The following is a 22,918-nucleotide window of genomic DNA, read 5'->3' as shown; positions in this document are numbered from 1 at the left end:
AGTCTCTTGGAAAGATAACTTTCTCTTTGTTGCCGGAGGAGAAAAGCAGTAATCCTTCAGGCGTCTTTGTGTATATGGATTTAGCGCTGTTTAGCGTCCATTATTTCTAATATGGGCCTTATTTCCGAAAACTCCTCAGTTGTCGGAGCATATTTTCCACCCACAGGTTTCAGCTCCGAAAGTCTGGAGACCGAATGTTTTACTTGGGCCGAGAATGTCCGCTCCAAAATCGATGGCAGTTTTTTGCGGCTCCAAGGTGGAAGGCTCTGCTTTTCGACTTCATCCCGAAACAGGTGTTGCACACTGTTCGGTCAGCACCGAATGCACTTTGGTCTTAATTTTCTGTACCGAACCCGATGGTTGGTCATCTACATGCGTTTTTTTTTTTTGGGGCCCGACCATGGCTGGCACGCAGCGGTGGACCCAAAACCAGTGTTGGAGTCTTTTTAGTTGTCTTTGAATGATGTGAAGGGGCTGATGTATTCATGCACTGCGCTCCAGCAAGCAATTGGCTGTACCCATCCGAATCTCGTTCCAAATCAGTCTGCAATGAAAACTGCAGCTTGAGCATGTTCTTCTCTGAAAATGTTGGGTGTTTGTTTCGACAACTTGGAGGCCATCTCTAATCGACCTGCTCTTCGATCCCTAAGAGTTTTCTTCACGCGGAAGGATCAACACGCTTCACAGCTTTCTTCTCTGTGATCCGGAGAAAGACAGAGGTTGCACACCGAGTGTTGGTCGCTGTATGGGAACTTGGCGTGACACCGAGGGCAAAAGCGAAACGGAGTCCGTGCTATCAGCCTGACATTGTTGGACAACCACGAGTCTACGTAGGCCCAAGAAGGGTGCAGTTGCCCGAAAGGGCCTTTATTCGACCCCGACGATTACTATCGGATCGAATCTCAGTTAGAAAAAGCAATCAAGAACTATACTGAAGTTTATAGAAAGAAGAGAGAAGTTTAGATAGTGCCGAACTGAGATCTACCGGAGCGAGAGGAAACACGTCCGAACCAGACGGCGGAAAGAAAACAATTCAACAAAGGACTCAATGCCCATGCGCACTATCACCGAGATAAGGAGTGTCTCGATCTTGTGACTCGAAAAAGCTTCATAGAAGAAAAACAACTTTTAACACTCCGAGCCCAAAACTAGTTGGCGGTCTTATGCAAAGCATGGGTATCTGCAGCAACACATGACATCGAACAGTGTGTACTTACCGCCGGTTGGGGGGGGGAGGGGGTGGACTGCCTACAAGTAATCTATTTCAGAGTTACTGTAAAAAAGAACCTTTATTTTTACAACACTGTGTGGCTCCTTTCAGGTGTGATAAGCAACTGTTTGACTGCTTTGGTATTGCAAGTGCTTTGCACTCACTCCTCCTAGATAAGACAGGCTGCTCATCCACAGCTACTGCTAGAGAGGAGAGCCCTAGTTTCCTAGACACTGTCTTCATTCACTAATAGGGGTTGCCTGGAGTTGGTATAAGGTGCCAACACCATAGGTGTCCACCACAAACCAGGCCAGCTTCCTACATCTTCCTTTGAGGCATCTTGGGAAAGTCGAATGAGGCTTTGATGGGGGCAGCGAGAAAGGGTGAAATGGAGGGGACACAGATTGTGTGTCTGTTGGTGGACGCTGAGCTGGTGGAATGTCCTACGGGGCCAATGGCGTAGACTGTGGAGCATAAGAGACGTTTGATTTGGTGCCAAAGGAGACAGGCTGAGAGAACTTCAGCGTGGATCCCATAGATGCTGGTGTTAGGAGCGGATTCGCCTAAGAGACCTATGGCACTGGGTAGAAAGGAGTGAATAGTGTCTGCATACCACATAAGGTATAGGACTGAGGACCAATGGGGCCAAAAGGCACACAAGTAGAGATCATAGCCATAATATACACACAGAACACAGCATTCAGAAAGGCTGATGGATCTGCCCCTCGAGCTTGAGCCCTGGGCATAAACATCTTCAACTTCATTTACAACAGATTCTTGGGATGCAACTTGACAGGATCAGCAAATGTTGACACTGTGATCCGAAACCAGGCACCAGATGCAGATTTTGTGAGCGTTCGTGATAGATATTAGACCATCACAAACTATGCTTAGTTTGAAACCAGATCGTTTCAGTTGAGACATTCTAATGACAACTGCATCTCAATACGAATTACTGTCGAGTAATGATTGCCTTTTCCTGAGGAGAATCAGCCTGTAACACATCAAAGGCATAGAGAAAAGGGAACTGGCGCCAGCACGCAGCCAGGAGTGTTTTCTAGTGCCAATGACATTATGCGTTGCCGCATGGTAGGGTGACTTGGGCTGGCGCTCCCCAACAGCGCAAGTTATTGGCGTAAAGTTACTGGACACTGACTGGCGCCTTGAATATTCAAAATGTGAACAATCTGCAGATACATGCCATCATAATTTTCAGTTTTACATTTTGCTTCTTTATTTTTAAGCACTTTATTAACTTTTTAAAATTATTTAACATTCTAAGCAGTTGGAGACACCGACTTGGCATTGCAGAACTTCAGGAATCCCTGGACCACAGGTTAAGAACCACGGATCTAGACAGAAACCAGGGCACACAGTCTCAAATGAACTAGCTTGACTAATACTTATTCACATATTTTTCATAGTTAATGACATTTCTAAGTGGCTATAATGAACCATTATAATGCCTTTCTAATATAAAAAAGCCTTTCTAATATAGAATGCCTTTCCATGGCTGATACTATATATGTATCTAGGTGTGTATCTATATATACCTCTAGCAACTATATATCTCTAAAAATATCTAAGTTTATCTATGTATGCATGTATTTATTTATCTATAGATGTATCTGTCTATCAATCCATCCATCTAACCTTGCCCCTATGTCTTTAATGATTTACCAACAATTTTATGCTATCTAGGTCCTAAAGTCAGCCTCTTCCATGATCCCTTGTATTTTTTGCCTCTGGAACAGATCTGCTCATAGGTGAGAGGACTTTTTCCTGTAAAGTCGACAATTTATAAAGTCTACATTTGGTTTTCTTCAGTTCACATCTTGTCTAAGCGACTTTTTTTTCCCCACTTTTCAACAGGCAGGGTTTTGTCAGGCAATGTTTTGTCAGGAACTGGTAACCTCAGAAGAGACGAGGCACAATATAGATTGCTAAACTGTCAGTACCAATCCTGGGGAGAAAAAAGTCAGAATGAATGGAGAGCAATCCATCTGAGTATAAAGGTTTGATGAGTATCAGTGCCAGAAAACAGCAACTACATTAGGTATTGGTAAAATAAATACAATGAAAAAAGATTCCAACTTAAGCCAGCATCCCTGAATACAAAGTAGTTTCACTTCTTCAGTTATAGAAGCACTTGAGACAACGCAAAAAACACATAAGAGCTCACCTTGGGAATATTCACTCTAGACCAAAACAGCTCCAGGTGTTCCCTCATTTTCTGTGGTTTGAATTTGGAATAGAGGATAGCCAGTTCTGTAAACATTCCCATATGGGCACGTTCAAGTCCCAGGGCTGCTTCCAACATTGTTATTAGCTCCTCAAAGTAACCCCGATCCTAAAGGAAAATGAAATATATATAAAACAGTTTGTGGTAAAACACAACACAGTAGAACAAAGCACATCAACATGTCATTAAGAAACATTTCATAACAAAACAGTAAAGATTATTCAACAATAAAAGCTAGATAATATAAAACTTGGTTGTCAGCAGGCATCAATGAATAAATAAATATATATATATATATTTATTTTTGGGGGTACACAGATGAACATACTTGGCACATCTACAGTTCCTGCTGGCCCTGCAACAGGGTACACTGTGGTTCCGGGGCATCTGATCTATATTTGCACTTGAACTGGTCATTACCTATAGCCAACTTCTGTCTTTTAAGCTTATCAAAGAGTTTATTTGCAGGTGGTACCTGGATCTCTAATTCATTTCTTATTGTAATTTTGTTTTCTTTACGCACGATATATGTAGGAAGCTGGCTCTGTATATACTATACCAAAGTGAGTTATAGTGTGCACAGAGTCCAGGAGTAGTGTGGTCAAGCAGTTAGGCTTATCAGAGGGTAGTGCTAAGCATTTGCTGTACACACACAGGAAATAAATATATCTCACACGCAAAGACTAACTCCAGTTCAATGTTTTACGTAATAAAAAATATACTTTGTTGCTTTATTTCTAGAACCAAAAGGATCTTTGCTGCAGGTAAGAACAGTTTCAAGAATGAATCATTTTCAAGTATCAAATGCACTTTGTAATTCACAGTTAAAACAGTTTTCAGATAATACTTTTCAACATCAAAAATAGACACTTAGTGCAATTTTCAGTGAAGGTAATACAGGAGTCGTGGTAGTGATCTGACCATGAGGGATCAGCTCAGGGTGGACTCGAGGTTGGAATTGCCTGGGGACTCTCTATGGTCAGATGGGCCACATGGACTCAGGCCCTGAGCATCGGGTGCAGAGTGGGCAGGACTTGCGGATAAAGAGGGCTCTGGAGTGCTTGTCATAGGTTGCTTTGGGGACTGTCCTCTGGAGATCCTTTCTTTAGGGAAGGCAGTCAGGACTCTGAGGATTTGAAGAGGTCGCTGGTCCTGCAGGATGAGTTGTCTTCTTGTAGCAGGAGTCCTGAAGCTGAAAATAGGCCGGCAGGGCTGGGGAAAGTCAGTTGCAGCCTGGAGTCTTCAATTCTGATGTGTCTCTTCAGTCCTCTTTTAGGTTACCAGGAATCTGAAGAGCAAGGTTTAGGGGTGCCCCTAAAAGGTAAATTCAGGGGTGTTATGGGGGTCAGAGGGCAGTAGCCAATGGCTACTGACCCTTAGGGTGGCTACACTCTTCCTGCGCCTATTCCCTTTGGGGAGAGGAGGTGGGGGGACATTCCTAACCCTATTGACTATTTCCCTCCAAACCAAGATGGAGGATTCTGCAGAGAGGGGTTCGCCTCAGCTCTGAGCACCATGGGGGAGGTCCCAGCTGGGGTGGACACTCCTCGTCTTTACACATTTTCCCGCCTGTCCTGCTGCCAAAACTGGGCCTTGCTTTGGAGGGAGAGAGGGGAGGATTCATCTCCACTGGCTGGAGAGCCCTGGGGCTGTGTAAAAAGTGTTGATCTAATTACAGTGGGGGTGGAAAGGGGGATGGATAGGTGACGTGACGCATCTCCATCAAGAGCAGGCTTTGTCCGTAACTCCTGAGAGCACAAAGGCTTTCACCCCATGTAGTCAGAAATGTGTCTGGTAGTGGAACGCTGGCATAGACAGGGTCAGCCACACAATAGAGAGAGGGGTGAATTTCAGGGGGGGCATCTCCAAGATGCCTTCTGTGTGCATTTTATAACAAGTCCAACACTGGCATCAGTGTGGGTTTATTGAGCTGAGACGTTTGATAAACTTCCCAGTCTTCAGTGAAGCCACCATGGAGCTGTGGAGTTCATAATGAAAACCTCCCAGCACATGTACAATATGGCTACACTGCACTTACAATGTCTAGGAATGGACTTAGACACTGTAGGGGCATATTGTTCACGCAGTTATGCCCTCACCTGTGGTGTACTGCACCCTGCCCTAGGGCTGTAAGACCTGCTAGATGGGTGACTTACCTATGTCACAGGTAGAGGTTTGTGGGCATGGCACCCAGCGAGGCATGCCATGTCGACCTTACCTTTTTCTTCCCGCCAACACACACAATGTGCAATGGCAATGTGAATGTGTTTGGTGTGGGGTTCCTTAGGGTGGCACAATACACGCTGCAGCCTTTAGGGACCCTCTGACCACAGGGCCTTTGGTACCACTGGTACCTTTTACAAGGGACTTAGCTGTGTGCCAGAGGTGTGCCAATTGTGGAAGCAATGGTACAGTTTAGAGAAAGAACAAGGGGCAGTTTTCTGCAATATATTTTTCTTGTAATATTTTCAAGGGTTGTCTGGTATGTGTTTTTATTAGTTCCTCTTTTCTATTTTAATGATGCCTGCTGCAGTACTGCTTTCTTTGTCCACTCTCTTTGCCTGACCTGGTTTGAGGTAGATGTAGAATATTTCTCCTCTTGGTGGACATGCAGCAATGTCAGCTGCCAGGAGCCACATAGGGCGACAACTGCACAGCCACGCCCAAAACAATCCCTTGTGAACCCTGAGCTCAGTCACAATATTGTTAATCAGAAGAACTACTAGGCACACTACACTTCATACTTAACAGAACCAGTTCACTCCACAGTAAAGCAAGAAAACATATTCCATTAGGTAACCCTTAGCAAAGTATCCAGTTTTCCTATTGGTCCTCACTTGAGTCCTCATGAAAAGACCTTTGTCTGCCACCTTGTTGAACAGTGGCTCTGCAGTGATAAGCAGCATTTAGAATGCATTCCTTAATTAAAGTTTTCAAATACTTGCCATTATGAAATCCAGGTGGTCTGATAAAGATCTTGTATATACTACATATACGTTGTTGAAACAAGAGAGGGTAGAAAAAGTGGGTGGAACAAACGGGAAATCATGCATAGTATTCATGATGATATTCCACTAAACCAATGTCAACAATATAAAGGTGTTCATCTATGTTTTCAATAAAAGTAATCAGTCTACAATAGGTTTTAATCTTTAGTATTGCAACCAAAACTCCCTGCGAAATTTTAAATGGCTTCAGTTCAGAGTTTATATTCAACTAGCCACTCCAATTTGATGAAATGACGCTTTTAGGCGATTTTAATATATGGGCTGATGATCCACTCGTGTCAGTGTAAGGCTTTGGCCAATTCTATGTAAACTTTTGACTTAAGGGTTTATCATTGGTCCATGGATTTTGATAGCCACATAATCAATCTGATAACCTTCTCAGATAAAGAAAAAGTAGATATTCCTACTTCTTCAGCATTGTAAAACTGAGTATCTAATTACCTTTTTCCTAAGGGGTCACCAGACTCTCCAGACCTTGACCACTGATAAGCCACTTAAGATAAAAGCCTGGAATAATCGGTCTGGCATCAAGCTGACTGAAATCAGTGAACAACATCTTAATGTAGAGGGGAAGGGAATGATGTTACCCAATTTCCCCAGAGCTCTTGCACCAATGTAATGGGTTTATAAGGCGTGCCCTGGACAAATTGATCCCTGTTGAGAATCAAAGCAGTGAAAAGATAACCTAACTGGTAAATGGTTCTTTCCTCTCTTAAGGAGCTGAGATCATATTTCTATAATTTAAAAAATAAATTAGTTTTTTTTTATGATAAGGGCAAGGCGACTTACACCTATGTCTAGTTGCATAACTATAATCACTTCGTCAGAGCTACTAAGAGGAAATATACATCAAGAAGTCTGCTCATGAAAAAGAGCATGTAAAGAGCTTAGCAAAACTATTCATAAAATTTGACCAACACTGTGATTTAACTAAGGAGGTTTCTCCCTGCCCAGGATTATTGAAACTTTGTCACAGTTCTTGTTAAATTGTACTAATCGGATTGTGGATTCCTCCTGGCCCATTCATGCAAGCTTTCCAACATATTTCTATACTGCTTCTCTAAAGTCCAATTCCTTTTCGACCAATAGGAAACGTTCTGCTACTCCTTTAGGCATCTGCCATGGCAGGGTGTTTAAAATCTTCATCCCTTTTGTTTGCCTTAAGTTTCTCTTGGATCAGGTAGCTTTCCACTGCATCTTAAAACTGCTATTGTTACACACCTTCTAAAGAAGAAAATGACTTACCTGTAACTGTAGTTCTCCCGAATTGGGATCTTTCCTAGATTCACATGCTTGAATCATTCCCAATGTTGTTGATGGAGTCCCCCGGTACCTTAAAATAGCAATGTAATGTCTAACAGTGTATGAAGGCCGTCAGCCCTTCATGTCTAACAACTTAGTCAACATAAAAAAATAAGAAAAAATAAAAATAAAAAAAAGAACCCAAAGACAGGTTTCAGCCAATCAGACTTCATTACCCCCTAGAACACTCCTGTGAGAAATTCCTGCCCCTCAGATTTTCCGAAGAACAAGTGCAGGACAACCATAGTTAAAGAGAGAGCGGTGACCTTCCCAGGGAGGGGGTTGTCACATGTGAATGCATGAAAGTTTCCAATACCAGAGAACTACAGTTACAGGTAAGTAACTTATTTTCTTACTCCAGTATAGAGACTTTCATAGATTCACATGCTTGAATCAGAGTAGGCAGCAGTAGGGAAGCACACTGCTTAGGTGTACATATAAAAAATGTAACCGTATATAAATATACTGAACTCTATTAAGTTTGTGAAAGGAATTAGAATCTGACATATACCATAAATGATGTGTTTACTCATATGCTGGAACATCATACAGTATTGAATAATACGAATTTGCAGAGTTAATACTTGGATGGTGGGAAAAAGAAACAAAAAATAGCTCACCGCTTGACCCACAGCCACATCTCCTTGAGGCACCCAATCTAAGAAGTAATACTTTGTAAAGGTGTGCATATTTTTCCATGCGTCTGCTCTGCAAATGTCCTGAAGAGGCACACCAGCAAAGAGTGTCTGAAGTCGATCCATCTCTAGTCGACTGAGCATGAGCTGATGACTAATGATTTTCCTGCTGTAGGAAGTGAATTGCACTGGATATTCATCTAGCTATACCTTGTTTGAAAAGAGAATGACCCCTTATTGGAGTGCTGAATGCTACAAACAGGGTAGATTTTCTAAATCTTCTGGTTTTGACAAGATAAAATTTGAGGCATCTCTTGATGCCTAGAGAATGAAGAGCTTGTTCAGCTGGCGTGGTCGTGTTTGGAAAGAACACATTTAGAATAACTAGTTGTTTGTTATGAAAGTCCGAAGGGACTTTGTGGATAAACATGGTGTTTGTGTGAAGGATCCCTTTATGTTCCTGAAATTGTTGGAAAGGTCTTGAATAGTGAGACTTGGATCTTGCTGAGGTGAGGACCACAAGAGCAGCGAATTTCCAGGAGAGGAACTTTAAATCTGCCCTGTGAAGGGGCTCAAACAGGTGCTTCATTAATTGTAATAACACTGTTCAGCTGCCAGGATTGCGGAGGGGGTCCGACTGGTGGGAACACTCTAAACCAAACCTTGAGGAAGTGTTTAATAATTCTAACAGAGCATAGTGAAGGTGATTTGTCCGATCACCTAAACCAGGATATAGCCGCCAGATGTACCTTGATGAAAGCATGAGCTTATCCAGATTGTGCTAAATATAATAGATATGGAGGGATCTGTTCAGGTAGTGATGAGAGCGGATGGATCTGCACTTGTTGTCACCATATGCAAAATCTTTCATTTATGGCAAAAGGTTTTGTTTGTGCTATCAGCTCGGGCGAGTATATCTCTGCAGTCAGAAGAGATGTTTAAATGGGTGAATTCATTCTGGTCAGGAGCCAATCTGACAAGTGAAGAGATTTGGGATATGGGTGTAGCACTTGACTCTTGTTCATCATCAAGAGGAAAGGTGGTGTCATTAAAAAAAGCTTGTAAGGCCAGGTGTACTGCCTTGAGGTTGATGAGATTTATGTTGTAGCACTCGCAAGGATTTTTCCACTTTCTGCTTGTAGGAAAGTTCCCCTTATGGCATAGCCCCCCCATCCCCCCCCCCCCACACACACACGTTTTGCCTGATATTGATGCTAACTTGACTCTGTGTGTGCTGGGATTATGCTAACCAGGCCCAAGCACCAGTGTTCTTCCCCTAAGCTGTACCATTGATTCCACAATTGGCACACCCCTGGCACACAGCTAAGTCCCTTGTTAAAGGTACTAGGGGCTCTATGGCTAAGGAGGGTCCCTAAGGGCTGCAGCATGTATTGCGCCACCCTAAGGGACCACACACATGCACACTGCCATTGCAGACTGTGTGTTGATGGGGAGAAAAAGGTAAAGTTGACATGGCATCTCTCCCAGGGTGCCATGCCCCCAAACCACTGCCTGTGTCATTTGTAAGTCACCACCATCTAGCAGCCCTTACAGCCCTAAGGCAGGGGGCACTACACCATAGGTGAGGGCATAGCTGCATGAGCAATATGCCCTTACAGTGTCTAAGTACATGGGCTGGGAGTTTGTCATTACAAACTCCACAGTTCCATAATGGCTTCACTGAAGACTGGGAAGTTTGGTGTCAAACTTCTCAGCACAAGAAACCCACACTGATGACAGTTTTGGAGTTATTGTAAAATGCACACAGAGGGCATCTTAGACATGGCCCCTGCATTCTACCCAACCCTCTAGTGTAGGGTTGATCGGTCTGTGCCAGCCTGCCACTAAGGCAAGTTTCTGACCCCCCCCCCCCCCCCCCCCCCCCTGGGGTGAGCCTGTGTGCTCTCTGGGGCCAGGAACAAAGCCTGCCCTGGGTGGAGGTGCTTCACACCTCATCCCTGCAGGAACTGTAACACTTGGCGGTGAGCCTCAAAGGCTCAGGCCTCCTGTTACAGGGCCCCAGGACATTCTAACTAGTGAGATACCCACTCCCCAGATTAAGCCCCGCTTTTGGCAGCAGGTCCAGCGGGAACATTAAGGAAAAACAAGGAGGAGTGACCACTTCAGATAGGACCAACTTTAGGGTGTCCAGAGCCGAAGTGACCACCTTCTTGCAGAATCCTCCATCTTGTTTGGGAGGAGAGTCACCAATAGGGATAGGAATGTGCACTCCTCCCCAAAGGGGAGGGAGGTACCCACCCTCAGGGTCATTAGCCATTGGCTACTGCCCTCTGTAACACACCTAAATCTAGTATTTAGGGGCACTCCTGAACCTTGCTCTTCAGATTCATGGCAACCTCAAAGAAGAAAGAAGGACTGAAGAGCCAACCCAAGCAGTGAAGACTTCAGACAACAACTGACCTAGCCCAAAGCCCTACCGACCTGTCTGCAGCTTCAAGACTCCTGCTACGAAACGGTGATGCATCCTGCAGGACCAGCAACCTGGGTGCTCAAACCCAGTCCACAAACCCCTAGAGGACTGCTTGCAAAGCAGAGGACCAAGAACTGCAGAGGACAGTGGCTCCGTACAGAAGAAACCCTTCAAAAGGATTCCAGTACCGCCCTGGATCCGCGAGCCCCATAGAGAAGGTCCCTATGCGATTCTAACGTCAAGTCCACCCTGGGTGGACCCCTCCTGGCCAACATGACAAAGTCTGCAGCCTAAATCTGGAGGACTTCTCGGACACTGACCGGATGTGACAAACTCACAATGCCCAAAGTGCCCCTGCACCTGCAGCACCCTGGCTTTGGGGATTCTGAAAGACGGTCCAGCAAACATCCAGCGGGCCCCTCTCCTCCTTGTTCAATCTTTGGTTTTCTGCAACAGACTCCCCGCACCCAGCCTGCAGCATCTTTGTGAGCCCCGGGGATCCCCCATTGAAAAGCATTAGGCCCCCCCACGGATGCTGTGTTTGCACCCTGAACCCAGCTCCCCCTGTGATGCTGAGATTGTGTGTTTGGTGATAACCTGCGGCCCCCTGGTGCTGACCTAAACCCCCCAGATCTGTGCCTTGTAGTTGCAGGTACTAACCTGGAACCTGTTTCTCTCAGAGTGCCCCCAGTCCTCATAGGAGTCCACTGAAAACCCAATGCCAACTTTGAACTCTGCACCCAGCCGGCCCGGTTTTGCTTGTGGTGCACTTTTGGGGTCAACTTGAACTTTGATCTGTGGACATCCTAAGCCCCAAAGACTGGGATCTTAAGCCGAGTACTTATCTGTTAACTGTGCAAATACTTTTCTCGCCTAGGTCTGCACTGGTTCCTATGACAAATTACAATGTCAACTTTTAAAATTGAAAAGTGTTACATACTTGTAAACTGTTTTATTTGCAAAACCTAAACTAAGTACAGTTGATACACATGCTTGATCCCAACTTAGAACTGTACTTACCTGCAACAAAGATCTTTTAATTATAGAAATAAAGTAACAAAATATGTTTTTGCTATATAAAGAAAACTGACCTGGAGTTAGTCTTTGCGTGTGTGCCTCGTTCCTTGACTGTGTGTACAAAAAATTATTTGTACCACACTCTGATAGGCTTAACAGTGCGACCACACTACCACAAAAGAGAGAAATTGGTATTATCTACTTTAGCCTCTGTTAAGCCTTTGTGGATTAACTGGACTGTGCACACTATACCTCATTTTGGTATAGTATATACAGAGTCAGCTTCCTACACCACTGACTTGTAGGCCCTGAAGGTATGCTCCCCATCCTTCAAGGGAAGCATCTGCAGTGATGACCAATGGAGAGGATGGGCTGAGGAAAGACATCACCCGCACCTGTCAATCGGTCCGAGTCCACAGATAAAGCCCTTATCATGGCTGGGGTACCCTGATGGTTTCGTTGAAGGAGTCCGTAGCCTGTATCCACTGGCTATCCAATTTCTCCTAGAGGGTTTGCATCTGTAGTCTGCAGATTGGGTTTAAAGATGGCATAATTCTCAAGAGAAACTTGTATATGCGTACTGAAAGACTCGGAATCGGCTTTGCCTTGAGGATTGAAATAATGACTCCTGTTCAGCATGAGACCAAATTCATTGAACAAGGACAGTCATGCTGCTGTTGATCTTTGCGCTGCTTGCCTGAAAGGAGCCTTGACTAACCAACCACCCAAATACAGGAGCACTGGATGTTTTTTTTTTCTTAAGAAAGCTGCAACTGGGGCAAGGCACTTCATGAATATCCTGGGGGCTGACTTCAGGCCAAAAGGAAGAAATGAACTGGTAGCGACTGCCCACTACCTTAAACCTTATGAATTTTCTGTGGGACGGATGAATTGAGATGTGAAAATACGCATCTTGAAGGTCGAGAGTGGACCTATAATCTCCAGGATTTAGGAGAAGGTTATCTTGTACTGTTACCATATGGAATGACAGATGTGTGTTTAAAGCTCTGAGGTCTAGAATTAGGGGCCATTCCTTCCACTTTTTGTGGACCGCTGGGTCTGTTTTAAGGCTGCCTGCGGTGGCCGTTTTTGAGGGTATTGCGAACAAAATTGAGGGTAGGAGGGAAATCGGTTTTGCTGAAACTCACCATCTGGCACCACGAAATGGGTGCTTTCTTAATTGGAGAGCTCCACGGGAGTTAGCTGTATACATGTCTGTTTTAAAAGTTTGAAGGGCTTTGTCAACATGTTTGCCAAATAGATCCTCCCCATCAAATGGAAGATCCAAACTCTTGTTCTGTACTTCCGATCTGAACTAGGTTGATTTGAGCCAGCCTTGCCTTCTAAGTACAGCAGCTCCTGCAAACTGTCAAAAAGTTGTTGTGGCAATATCCATGGCACAATCTATCACCTCTGCTTAAGCACGTTCACCTTCCAGCAGGACCTTCTTTGTCTCAGCTTTGGTGTTTTCTGGCAAAGGGTCTAGAAATGGTGCTATGGGAGCCTAAAGTTGTCCATCTTACCTGCCAATAACAGCCAGAGAATCTGCCACCCAAACAGTAAGCGGTGACATTGAGAAGTGCTTCCCAATATTGTCCAGGTGCCTACCCTCCTTGTCCAGGGGCACAGATACTGTGGTAGAAGGTTTTTTTTGATCTACGTTCAGCTGCTTGGGTGATAACTGAATTCGGTTTAGGTTGGCCAATTAAACAGGCTGGAGCATCCTCTGGAGCCATATCCGTTTTGTCCAGATGCTGCAGAACAGCAGTGACTATGGCTGGGTTTTCTCAATTTTAAGACCACCTTCCCAGATGTGGTTGAAGATGGGCACAGATCTTATGCTCTTCTGAAATGGCTCTTTAAAATCTCAGAGAAAGCAGTCCGTCCGCTTAAGGGCCATGGGAAGAGAAAACAGTTTGTCACCCTTTCTATTATGGTATTTCCCCAATGTATCCAGGTGGGGAATCCACTGACAGAGAAGGAAAGGATGGTGTGGGTATGAGGTAATCATACCATTCCACGTTGTCTCAAAACTCTCCTTCCTCCCTGTCGTCATTGAAAGTTACCGGGTCCCGAAGAAGGGCTGTCTGAGGTGTGTGCCTTACAGACTCAGGCAATGGTAATGGCCTACACCTTGGAGTAGAAGGTTGTATAGTAGGGGACCCTGCTGGTGTAGTGACTTGTTGGGTAAATGCAGGCGTAGGTGGAAAATGTTTTGTTTGTTTTTTTAGTCAGCGAGCCTGAATTGTAGGTTTGAGATGAGTGACCCAGGTACAGGAACCATTTCCTCTTAATATTGCTCATGAAAAGCACACTATCCTTGTGGATCATTACCTTCTGCATCATGCACTTGTTTCTCTTAGCATTTTACATGCTGTTCAGATGGGCTGTGCGCCACACCAAAGAGTCCTCCCTCCTCTGAATGCTCCTCATCCAGCAGATGTGTCGGTATCAGAGGAGTTATTTTGCTTGGAAAGTGTGAGATGGGGTCAGATAGTTTGTCTTCAGATTTCTCTGTTTTTTCCCTCGTCAATGGTGTCGTCTATGAGGTCATTGACGAGGTAGCCAGGATTGACGTTATGAAAACTGTCTGTTCCATCGATGAAATCGTCGTCGGTGGGATAGCTGCTGATGGCAGGATTGTCGATGTTGTAGACGACTAGGTGAGGGAAATCTTCAACGTCAACAGTCTAGCTGTGAATGCCTCCGGCAAGGTTGTCATAAAGGAAGAAGCAGTGCATAGTGTAGCGTAGAGACAGTGCTTTGCAGTTGCCGTCAGACACTGCTGTAAATGTGTTTGTTGTTGACAAGGCTCTCGCCGACAGTGGAATGCTCAACAGTCTGTCAGAGGGTGGTACAGAGAAAGGGTTTCTTTTTTGTTTTTTAAAGTTTTGAACCATAGGAGGTGGTGTAGAAGGTTCAACTGATGACATTTCTTTCTGAGTAGGTAAACAGTTGTTTCTTTTCCTTAGGTTTCTCAGAAGGTGCATGGCTCTGAAGAAATTTGGAAGGACGGCGACCGTTGAAAGACACATAGGTGGTCCTTTTTTAGGCTTTCTTTGGCTGCTCACTAGAGGAGGGAGCATGAGATCATCTCTCTCTTTTTTGTGATTTTCTTGAAGATGTAGATGAGTCCTCACTTTCAGAGCCAGATAGGCTCTTTTCTAGGTTTTAGCTTCTGGAGCCAAATCAGCAGCCTTCCTTCTTTGTCCTTAAAGGTATTGTTGAAAAATGTTTGACATACCTTGCAATCCTTAACTGAATGGTCAGGATAAAGACAGTAGATGCAGTCTGAGGATCCTCGAAGTAAAGCCTCTTTTTGCCACAGGTTGTGCAGACCTTGAATAAACTTTCCTTCTCCTTACCCGACAAGACTAGTTTGGTGTAAGAGAAAAGCACAGGAATTCAGGAAACATTTCCCAGGACTAACTGTAAAAAGCTATAGCTGAGCAGAGCTCAGAGGAGACTCCCTAGCACGAGGTGCGATAGAAAATTTGAGGAACTGGAGCTTCTCACATGATAAGTTCTAGAGGGTAAAACAGCCTGAATGGCTGAAACCTATCTTTGGTCTCTTTTTTAAATTGATTAAGATAGGTTACAAATGTGACGGGCCAGGGACTTCATACACAATGTTAGACATTACATTTCCATTTTAAGGTAGTGAGGGACTCCCATCTCAATGACGGGGAATTATTCAAGCATGTGAATCTATCAAAGTTCCAATACTGGAGTAAACGTTAGATCTATCTAATTCTGCTAATTTTATACCAATCTCTTTGCTCCCTTTCAATTTGCTAAATTTATTAAGGGCAATAATATTTCAAGTAATATTTTTCATGGAGGGAAATTGTCTGTAAAACTGCCTTTTGAACCAAATTCAGTGGACAATTAGAGGCTGATTCATCACTGGACCAACTGATCGCCAATTGTTGACATGTTGATGCTTTGCTTTGGTTAGAACTGTTGGCAGACTTTGATATCTTCAACCGTCTGGCCCTGCTCAGTTGCCTGATTAAACCAAACTTATTCAGTTGTGACGTTTTAATTGTAGTTCTACACAAGCACACCCTGTGTTGGAATTTTCCCTTTCACCACTGCTTTTCAATCTGTGTACACCAACCTATCTGCTTCATGAAGTACGTATTGCCTTAATCTGAATGATACCAATTTAGCACATGAGGTCACAAATCAGCATCAGTTTCATTACTTTTTTAGAAATCTGTTCTAAAACTGTTCCAAAATCCTGTTTTATCTAAAAACTTTCTGAAGATGTTTTTCTTTTCAATTCTTTTCTCACAGGGCTACAACTTCAAATGCATGTATCCACTCTTGTATAAATCACAGCAGTGTCATTTATCTAGGCCTACACAAGAAATACTTAACTTGTCTTCAGCATGTTCAAAGCACTACTGCTGGATATATTTTTAATCTTCTGAAATTTGAGTCCAATTCAAGAAAACCTCAAAAACTACACTGGCTTTCTATCCTGAAAAAAATACATTTTAAAATACGCTGCATCTTGCCTTGAGTCTTCCACCAAGAAAAGCAGAAATGTCTTACCCAACACTTTAGCAAGTTGAAATCCAATTTAAAAAATGTGTAATTCCCAGATTTAGATTTTGAGTCCGGGGCAGAATACTGCGACAATTAATGGGTCTTAAATTGTGAAATATCTTACCACTCTTAGGTCTCAAGAGCTGAGGAATAGTTTCAGGAAACAGCTTAACACCTGGCTATATGCCATAATCCAACCAGGCCAATTCAGTGCTTACTTCCTTTTGTTGTTCTTTCCAACAGCGCACAAGAGGCTTTACTTGGAGTTTATATTTTGGGGTGCATGTCTGCACTTTTTAAATTATACAGGTAAATAGACAGACCATCGAGAGGATGAGCCCATGACATTTGCTTTGGGAGAGCAACTGTTGTGCTAAAAATATACATGAAACTAAGGTTTCATTTCATTGACAATGCAAGATCAATTTTAATACATGTTGTGGTGACACCCAGTTATATTGGCTTCTAACCATTCTCTAGTGAACAAGCTACTTACCTTTAATATTGCTCTTTGTGGTGAATACTTTCATTGCAGATGCCTCACCTTAGAAGATCGTTAGGAACTAGACTGGATATTGAGAATTGTCAGTGCTCCCAACTGGCGACAGGTGGTGCTGCATACAAGTACCAACCTTGCTTCTGATGTCAGTTTGTCTCTTTCCCTCTTCCCCTGGGCCATCGAAGCAGAGCAGGAATAATTAACAGTGTGCTGATCACGGTCTTATGCCTTTTTTAGATGTTAAAAGAGGCCGCTTCGCACAATACAGGAAATAGGAGTGCAGTGAGAAATCTGCGGTTAATTAGAGTATGCACTGGAAAGATTATTGCGAAGATAAGTCACTTGTTCTTTTGATAGAGATTCCTCACATTAAAATAGTTGTTACAGCAGTACCCTTCCAAAGGAGGAGAGCCTGTGGAATGGGCTCAGACTAAAATGTCTTGTAGAGCCAAATGATGAAATGCCTCTCACACTGGACCTGGCTGTCAAGGCAGTGCTGCTTTGTGAATGTATGCACAGATGTCCACATCATCGCAGCCAGGAAGAAATCAAGAACAGTTACCATTGGGCCAGTGCAGTATTAATAGCCTGTCCCTGTTGAAAAGGGGCTCAGGCCCTCTAAAGGTTGCTTCTAGGCCAGTACAGAGCAGTTCTTGATGCAGAGGACTATCTACCTGGACACGTTCTCTACTTCACAGCCTTCCCATTCTTTGTTCTAGAAAGCTCCACAAAGAACTGATCATCCATTAAATAGTTCTTGCTGTGATCAATGTGAAAACTTAAAATCCTTTTGGCTTCCAATCTGTTTAGCCTCTACTCTTCATTTGAGGGGTGACGGGAGCAAAAAATATTGGTAGATTGACCAACTGTGGGTACCTGGATGCAAAGCTTGGATGATTTGTGTTCTCTTGGTTTGCAAAGAGATTGATGTGCAGTCCCATTTCTGAAAGATTATCTCCACTAGTTGTGGTTTAAGCTCTCTTCTGTGTGTTTGCCTATCGGCTTCTTTGTTCTGCAGCCCAGTAAGTGTATTGCCACCAGTCATGTCTGTAGGAAGCTGGCCTGGTGTGTGGTGGGAACCTATGGTACTTACACCTTATACCAGGTACAGGTATCCCCTCTCAGTGAAGTGTAGGCAGTGTCTAGAAGCCAGGCTTTCTAGAGGTAGCTGTGGAGCAGCCAAGGCTCATTTAGGAGACAAGCAAAGCTCATGCAATAACACTACAGTCACACAGTACTTACACACAAGTAAGAAAACACTTGGTTGTACAAAAATAAAGGTACTTCATTTTTGTAACACCATCAGAAAATAGTAGAGGCAACCCTCCAATAGGAGGTAAGTAAATTCACGATATATACATACATATACACACACACACACACACACACACACACACACACACACACACACACACACACACACACACACACAGTAAGAGGCATAAAAAGATTAGAAAATAGTGTAAAATTGCAATATGCAATAGTAGCCCAAGGGGGAGGCCAAACCATTTACTAAGAAAGTGGAATGCGAACACAGGGCCCCCACCTGGGCAAGTAAATCGTGAAGAGGGGAGCTGGGAGTACTAGGAAACCACAGAGGTAAGTAATGTAGTGCCCGCCCAGTGACCAGGAATGCATGAGTAAAACACTGGATTTCCCCAAACCCACCCCAAAGGATGAAAAGAAGAAGACACCCAGAACAGCCTGCAAGGAACCAGCAGTGAAAAACCAAAGATGGAGAACTGTGGAGAGAGGGGACCAAGTCCAGAAGTGTCTGTGGAGTCCAGGGGGGAGTAGAAGATACTACCCACCCAGAGGTACCTTTTGGAGTTGGTCGAAAAATAAGGAAAACAGGTCAGCACTGCAGCATAGAAGCTGGAGAAGAGTTCCTAATCTGTGCAAAAGGTGTCTAACGCTGGAAGCTGGATTGCAGATGGGTGTTGGTGAAGGATTTCCACCAACAAGCCTTGGCAAAGGCAAACTCGCGGTTGGAGGAAAAGAGGTGCTGCCGGGGACCAGCAAGGTCCAGGAGGACTCTACCCAAGAGGGGGGAGTCACAGGGGACCCTCTGCATCACAGAAGTCCCACAGGAGCAGAGGCAGCACCCACAGGTGTCCCACAGGGCAGGGACACAGAAGTCCCAGAAGCAGCCCACACACCACCACAGAAGTTGCTCCCACGTCACCAGAGGATCATGGAGAGGTCCAGAATTTGCAGGAGGGGGTGTGGGAGCTACACATTCCCTGAAGTTTCCCTTGGAAGAGAAGCAACAAGCCTTGGCCGCTGTAAAGGATGCAGTGCACGGGGTTCTGCTTTGCGTGGAGTGGAAAGGACATACCACCACCAAAGTGCGACAGCTGCTAGAAAGGACCAAGGGAGACTCTCTGGACCACCATCCGTGATGCAGGACCCACACCACTCAGGATGAGGAGAGCTCCACGCAGCCGTCTGTCGATGCAGCCAAGTACCTGTAGTTACAGGGGAGTGATACCTTCACCCCAAAGTAGATTTCTTTCTTCTTGTGCAGGCTGAAGAGTTGCAGTCTTCTTAGGATGCACAGCCAGGGAAACGTTGCAAAGCTGGCTGGCGTTCCGGATACAGTGTTGCAGAAGAGTCTTCCTCGTGGAGCTGCAGCTTGCTGGAGCATCCAGTCACCGTTCCTGAGGTCAAGCAGCAGGAGGGCAGAAACCTGTCTGAGGGGTGGCAGCAGCACGGGTAGCCCGGAAACCCCAGAAGACTGGTAGGAGCAATACTGGGGGTTCTCTAATAAGCCCCCAGAGAGCATGGAATCACACAACCTATACCGGCAACAGGCAACTTGTGGTTGGTGGTAGAACAGGCAGGAAAACAAGGTAGATTAGGAGCTGTGCCCACTTCATGCCAGTCCCACTCCTAAGGCTGATGAGTTGAAGTGTGTGAGGGCACCCCTGCACTAGCAGAGGTGCCCCCCACAAACTCCAGCACTGTTTTTCTGGACTTCGTAAGTGTGGGGACACCATTTTATACATGTACTGGACATAGGTCACTAACTGTGTCCAGCTACATACTAGTATCTTCCACACCTTGGCATGTTTGGTGGCAAACATGTCAGAATCATACCCCAATACCATTGCAAGTATTTGAAGTATGATTCCATGCACTCTGGGGGCTTTTTAGAGGACCCCCTCCTACCATCAGTCTTACAGGGTTTCTCGGGCAGCCCAGCTGCTGCCACCCCACAGACAGGTTTCTGCCCTCCTGCTGCTTGATCTGATCAAGCCCAGGAAGGCAGAAAAAGGATGTCCGTTGGGAGAGGGAGTTAACACCCCCTCCCTTTGGAAATTAGTGTGACTTGCTTGGGGGGGGGGGGGGGGGGGGGGGGGGGGGTAGCCTGACGTGAAACTGGACAATTGAAAGGGGAGTGACCACTCCCCTGTCCATCACCCCAGAGGTGGTGGCCAGAGCTCCTACAGAGGGTCCATGGGCTTAGCCATCTTGATTCTAAGGTTGCAGGGAACTCTGGGAGCATCAGAGTGGCTAGGCCAGACAGGTGACATCGGAGTCCCCGCCTGTTAGGTGCTTACATGGTTAGGTGACCAATCCCCCTTTCAGGGCTATTTAGGGTCTCTCTCTTGGGTGGGTCCTCAGATTCAGCTTGCAAGAATCCAGCAGGACTCCTCTGCAACCTTTACTTCAACTTCTGGCCTCCGGAACCACGACTGGACAGGAACCTCCAAGCTGCAGACCCACAAGGAAGACTCTTCTGCAACATTGTATCCAGAGTTCCTGCCAGCTTTGCAACAGTTTCCTCGCTGTGGGGGGTGGTGTGTGTTACCTTTTTTTTTTTTTTTTTAAAGTATATGGTTTGTCCATCCTGGTTTCACCCCTTCTGGACTCTTGGAAGTTACCTGCAGCCTCTGCATGCGGGTCCCGTCCTCCTGCATGCAGCTACTACACCTAAAGCAACCACTGCACCTGTTGCTGCTCGCCAAACTTAAAGAGGACCCCGGATGTCAACATCATCCCCCGGCTCCCATGAGCTTGAGTCCACTGTGGTTTCAACCCTCCTGGACTCCACAACGACGCTTGGAGCCTCAGACCACAGAAACCTCCGCCCATCCCCCAAACCACGAGAGCTCCAGGACAAGGAAACCCAATGCCAAAGGACAGCCCTACATTCGGCGCCCCTGGTGAAGAGGACCAAAGATGTACCTATGCCTCTGAGAACCCCACATTTGTGACCTACCTGTTGGTTGCCCCCGACTGGTCCGCCAGGCGGAGTCTGCAGCCAAAATGCACGGCGACCAACCTCAATTGAAATACATAGGGCACCCGACGCATACTGCACCCAGCTGCCCAGTGACCTGTTGGTGTGGTCCTGACCCTTGCCCAGTACTTACCTTAAGCCTACAAGATTGGTCCCTTGACTTGTCAATAAGTGCTTGTTTGCTGTGTTTTATTCCCATAGGTTAACATTGAAGCACTCTGAAATTGCACTGTGTCATTATTTTTAGTTTAAAAAATCAAGTACTTGAAAACGTCCTTACCTTAGAATGAAGTTCTTGGGTTTAAAGTATATATAAAAAGAATGTTATTTATCTAAAGTGGTCTCGGAGATATTCTGTGAGTGTGCCTCATGTATTACCTCTGTGAGTACAACTAATGCTTATCTGATAAGCCTAACTGCTCGCCCACACTACCACAAGATAGAGCAATTGGGGATTCAGTGGCCTCTGCATGGTGCGCCATATAGAGAGCCATCTTCCTACCCACTGGTACTGAGGTTTTTCGACTGAAGGTGCACTTGGTTCCTGTTAACCAGGTGCCCAGTGCCAGTGCTCTTTCCCTAAAAACAAGGTCTAATCGTAAGCAATTGGCATACACTTTGGTACCATCAAGTCCCAAGTAAATGGTACCCCAGGCACCTAGGGCCTGAGTACTTAAGAGGGTCCCTAAGGGGTGCAGCATCTACAGAGCCACTCCTAGGGATCCCCGACAGATTGCACACAGGCTGCCATTGCAGACTTCATGTCATGGTGCAAGCCATGTGTGAAAACACAACATGGCACACTTATTGTGAGCCACGACCCAAATCATTGCATCTAATATAGTTAAGTGCCCATCCCCACGGACTTTACTGTCCAGGCAGTATTTCAAGCTCACTGTGTCGCCTAACAAATGTCAAGAACTGGAACCCTGCATGCTAATGCAGTGGTTGCAGCCTTGGCTCTAATAGAATGCAAGCTCTCAGGGGATTGTTTCTTAGCTAGTGTGTAGCACATTTTAATGCAGAGTACAACCCATCTGTAGATTGTTCTGTTCGACACTGTCCAACCTTTCTTCGCACCCACATAACCAACAAAGAGTTGATCATCCACCCAGAACTTTTTTGTATTATCACGATAGAATGCCAACGCTCTTTTTGGGTCCAGATGGTGGAGTCTCTCCTTTTACTTAAAAGGATACAGGGGTGCGTAAAATGTAGGCAAGGTAATGGATTGGCCTACGTACAAAGGGAGTAACCACTTTTGGCAAAAAAGGAGGCCCAAGTGCGAAGCACCACTTTATCAGAATGGATGGAAAGGTATGGTGGTTTAGATGACAATGCCTGTAGCTCACTCACCCTGCGGGCAGATATAATGGCCACAAGGAAGGCAGTTTTCAAAGTTAGTAGCCTGATGGGACAAGTGTGGAGAGGCTCAACAGGAGCGTACATCAAAAATGTGAAAACCATTTTTAAATCCCTTGGGTCATAAGGAATGGGGATGGAGGTAACACGAGAACGGCCTTTAAGGAACCTATTTACAATAGGGGATTTAAACAAGGTTGATCTGGCAACCTTGACGCAGACTGCAGACAAAACGTTTGAAATTGCCCATAGCAGAGCCCTGTTGAGCCAAAGAAATTATAAACAACCCCTGAAAGAGGGTCAGAATGAGTGGGTCAACAGACTTGTCTGAGCACCATGCCACAAAATTCTACCAACGACAGGCACATAACATTTTGGTAGAGGGACAGCTGCCAAGATTACATTACAGACT

At 45.1% G+C, this 22,918-nt stretch overlaps 1 protein-coding gene across 2 annotated transcripts in view; it reads right to left on the bottom strand.

Annotated features, from left to right (window-relative positions):
- The window catches only part of CLTC (clathrin heavy chain), a 723,592-nt gene that overhangs the window by 161,081 nt on the left and 539,593 nt on the right, over nt 1–22,918 (bottom strand). For both annotated transcript variants that reach the window (XM_069226425.1, XM_069226426.1), the window contains exon 25: nt 3,393–3,560. In XM_069226425.1, the coding sequence (XP_069082526.1) occupies nt 3,393–3,560 (168 nt within the window). The remainder of the gene's footprint in view (nt 1–3,392; nt 3,561–22,918) is intronic.

Source organism: Pleurodeles waltl, chromosome 3_1 (genome assembly GCF_031143425.1).
Source record: "Pleurodeles waltl isolate 20211129_DDA chromosome 3_1, aPleWal1.hap1.20221129, whole genome shotgun sequence".
NCBI lineage: Eukaryota > Metazoa > Chordata > Amphibia > Caudata > Salamandridae > Pleurodeles > Pleurodeles waltl.
This window is presented reverse-complemented; position numbering and strand designations above follow the sequence as displayed.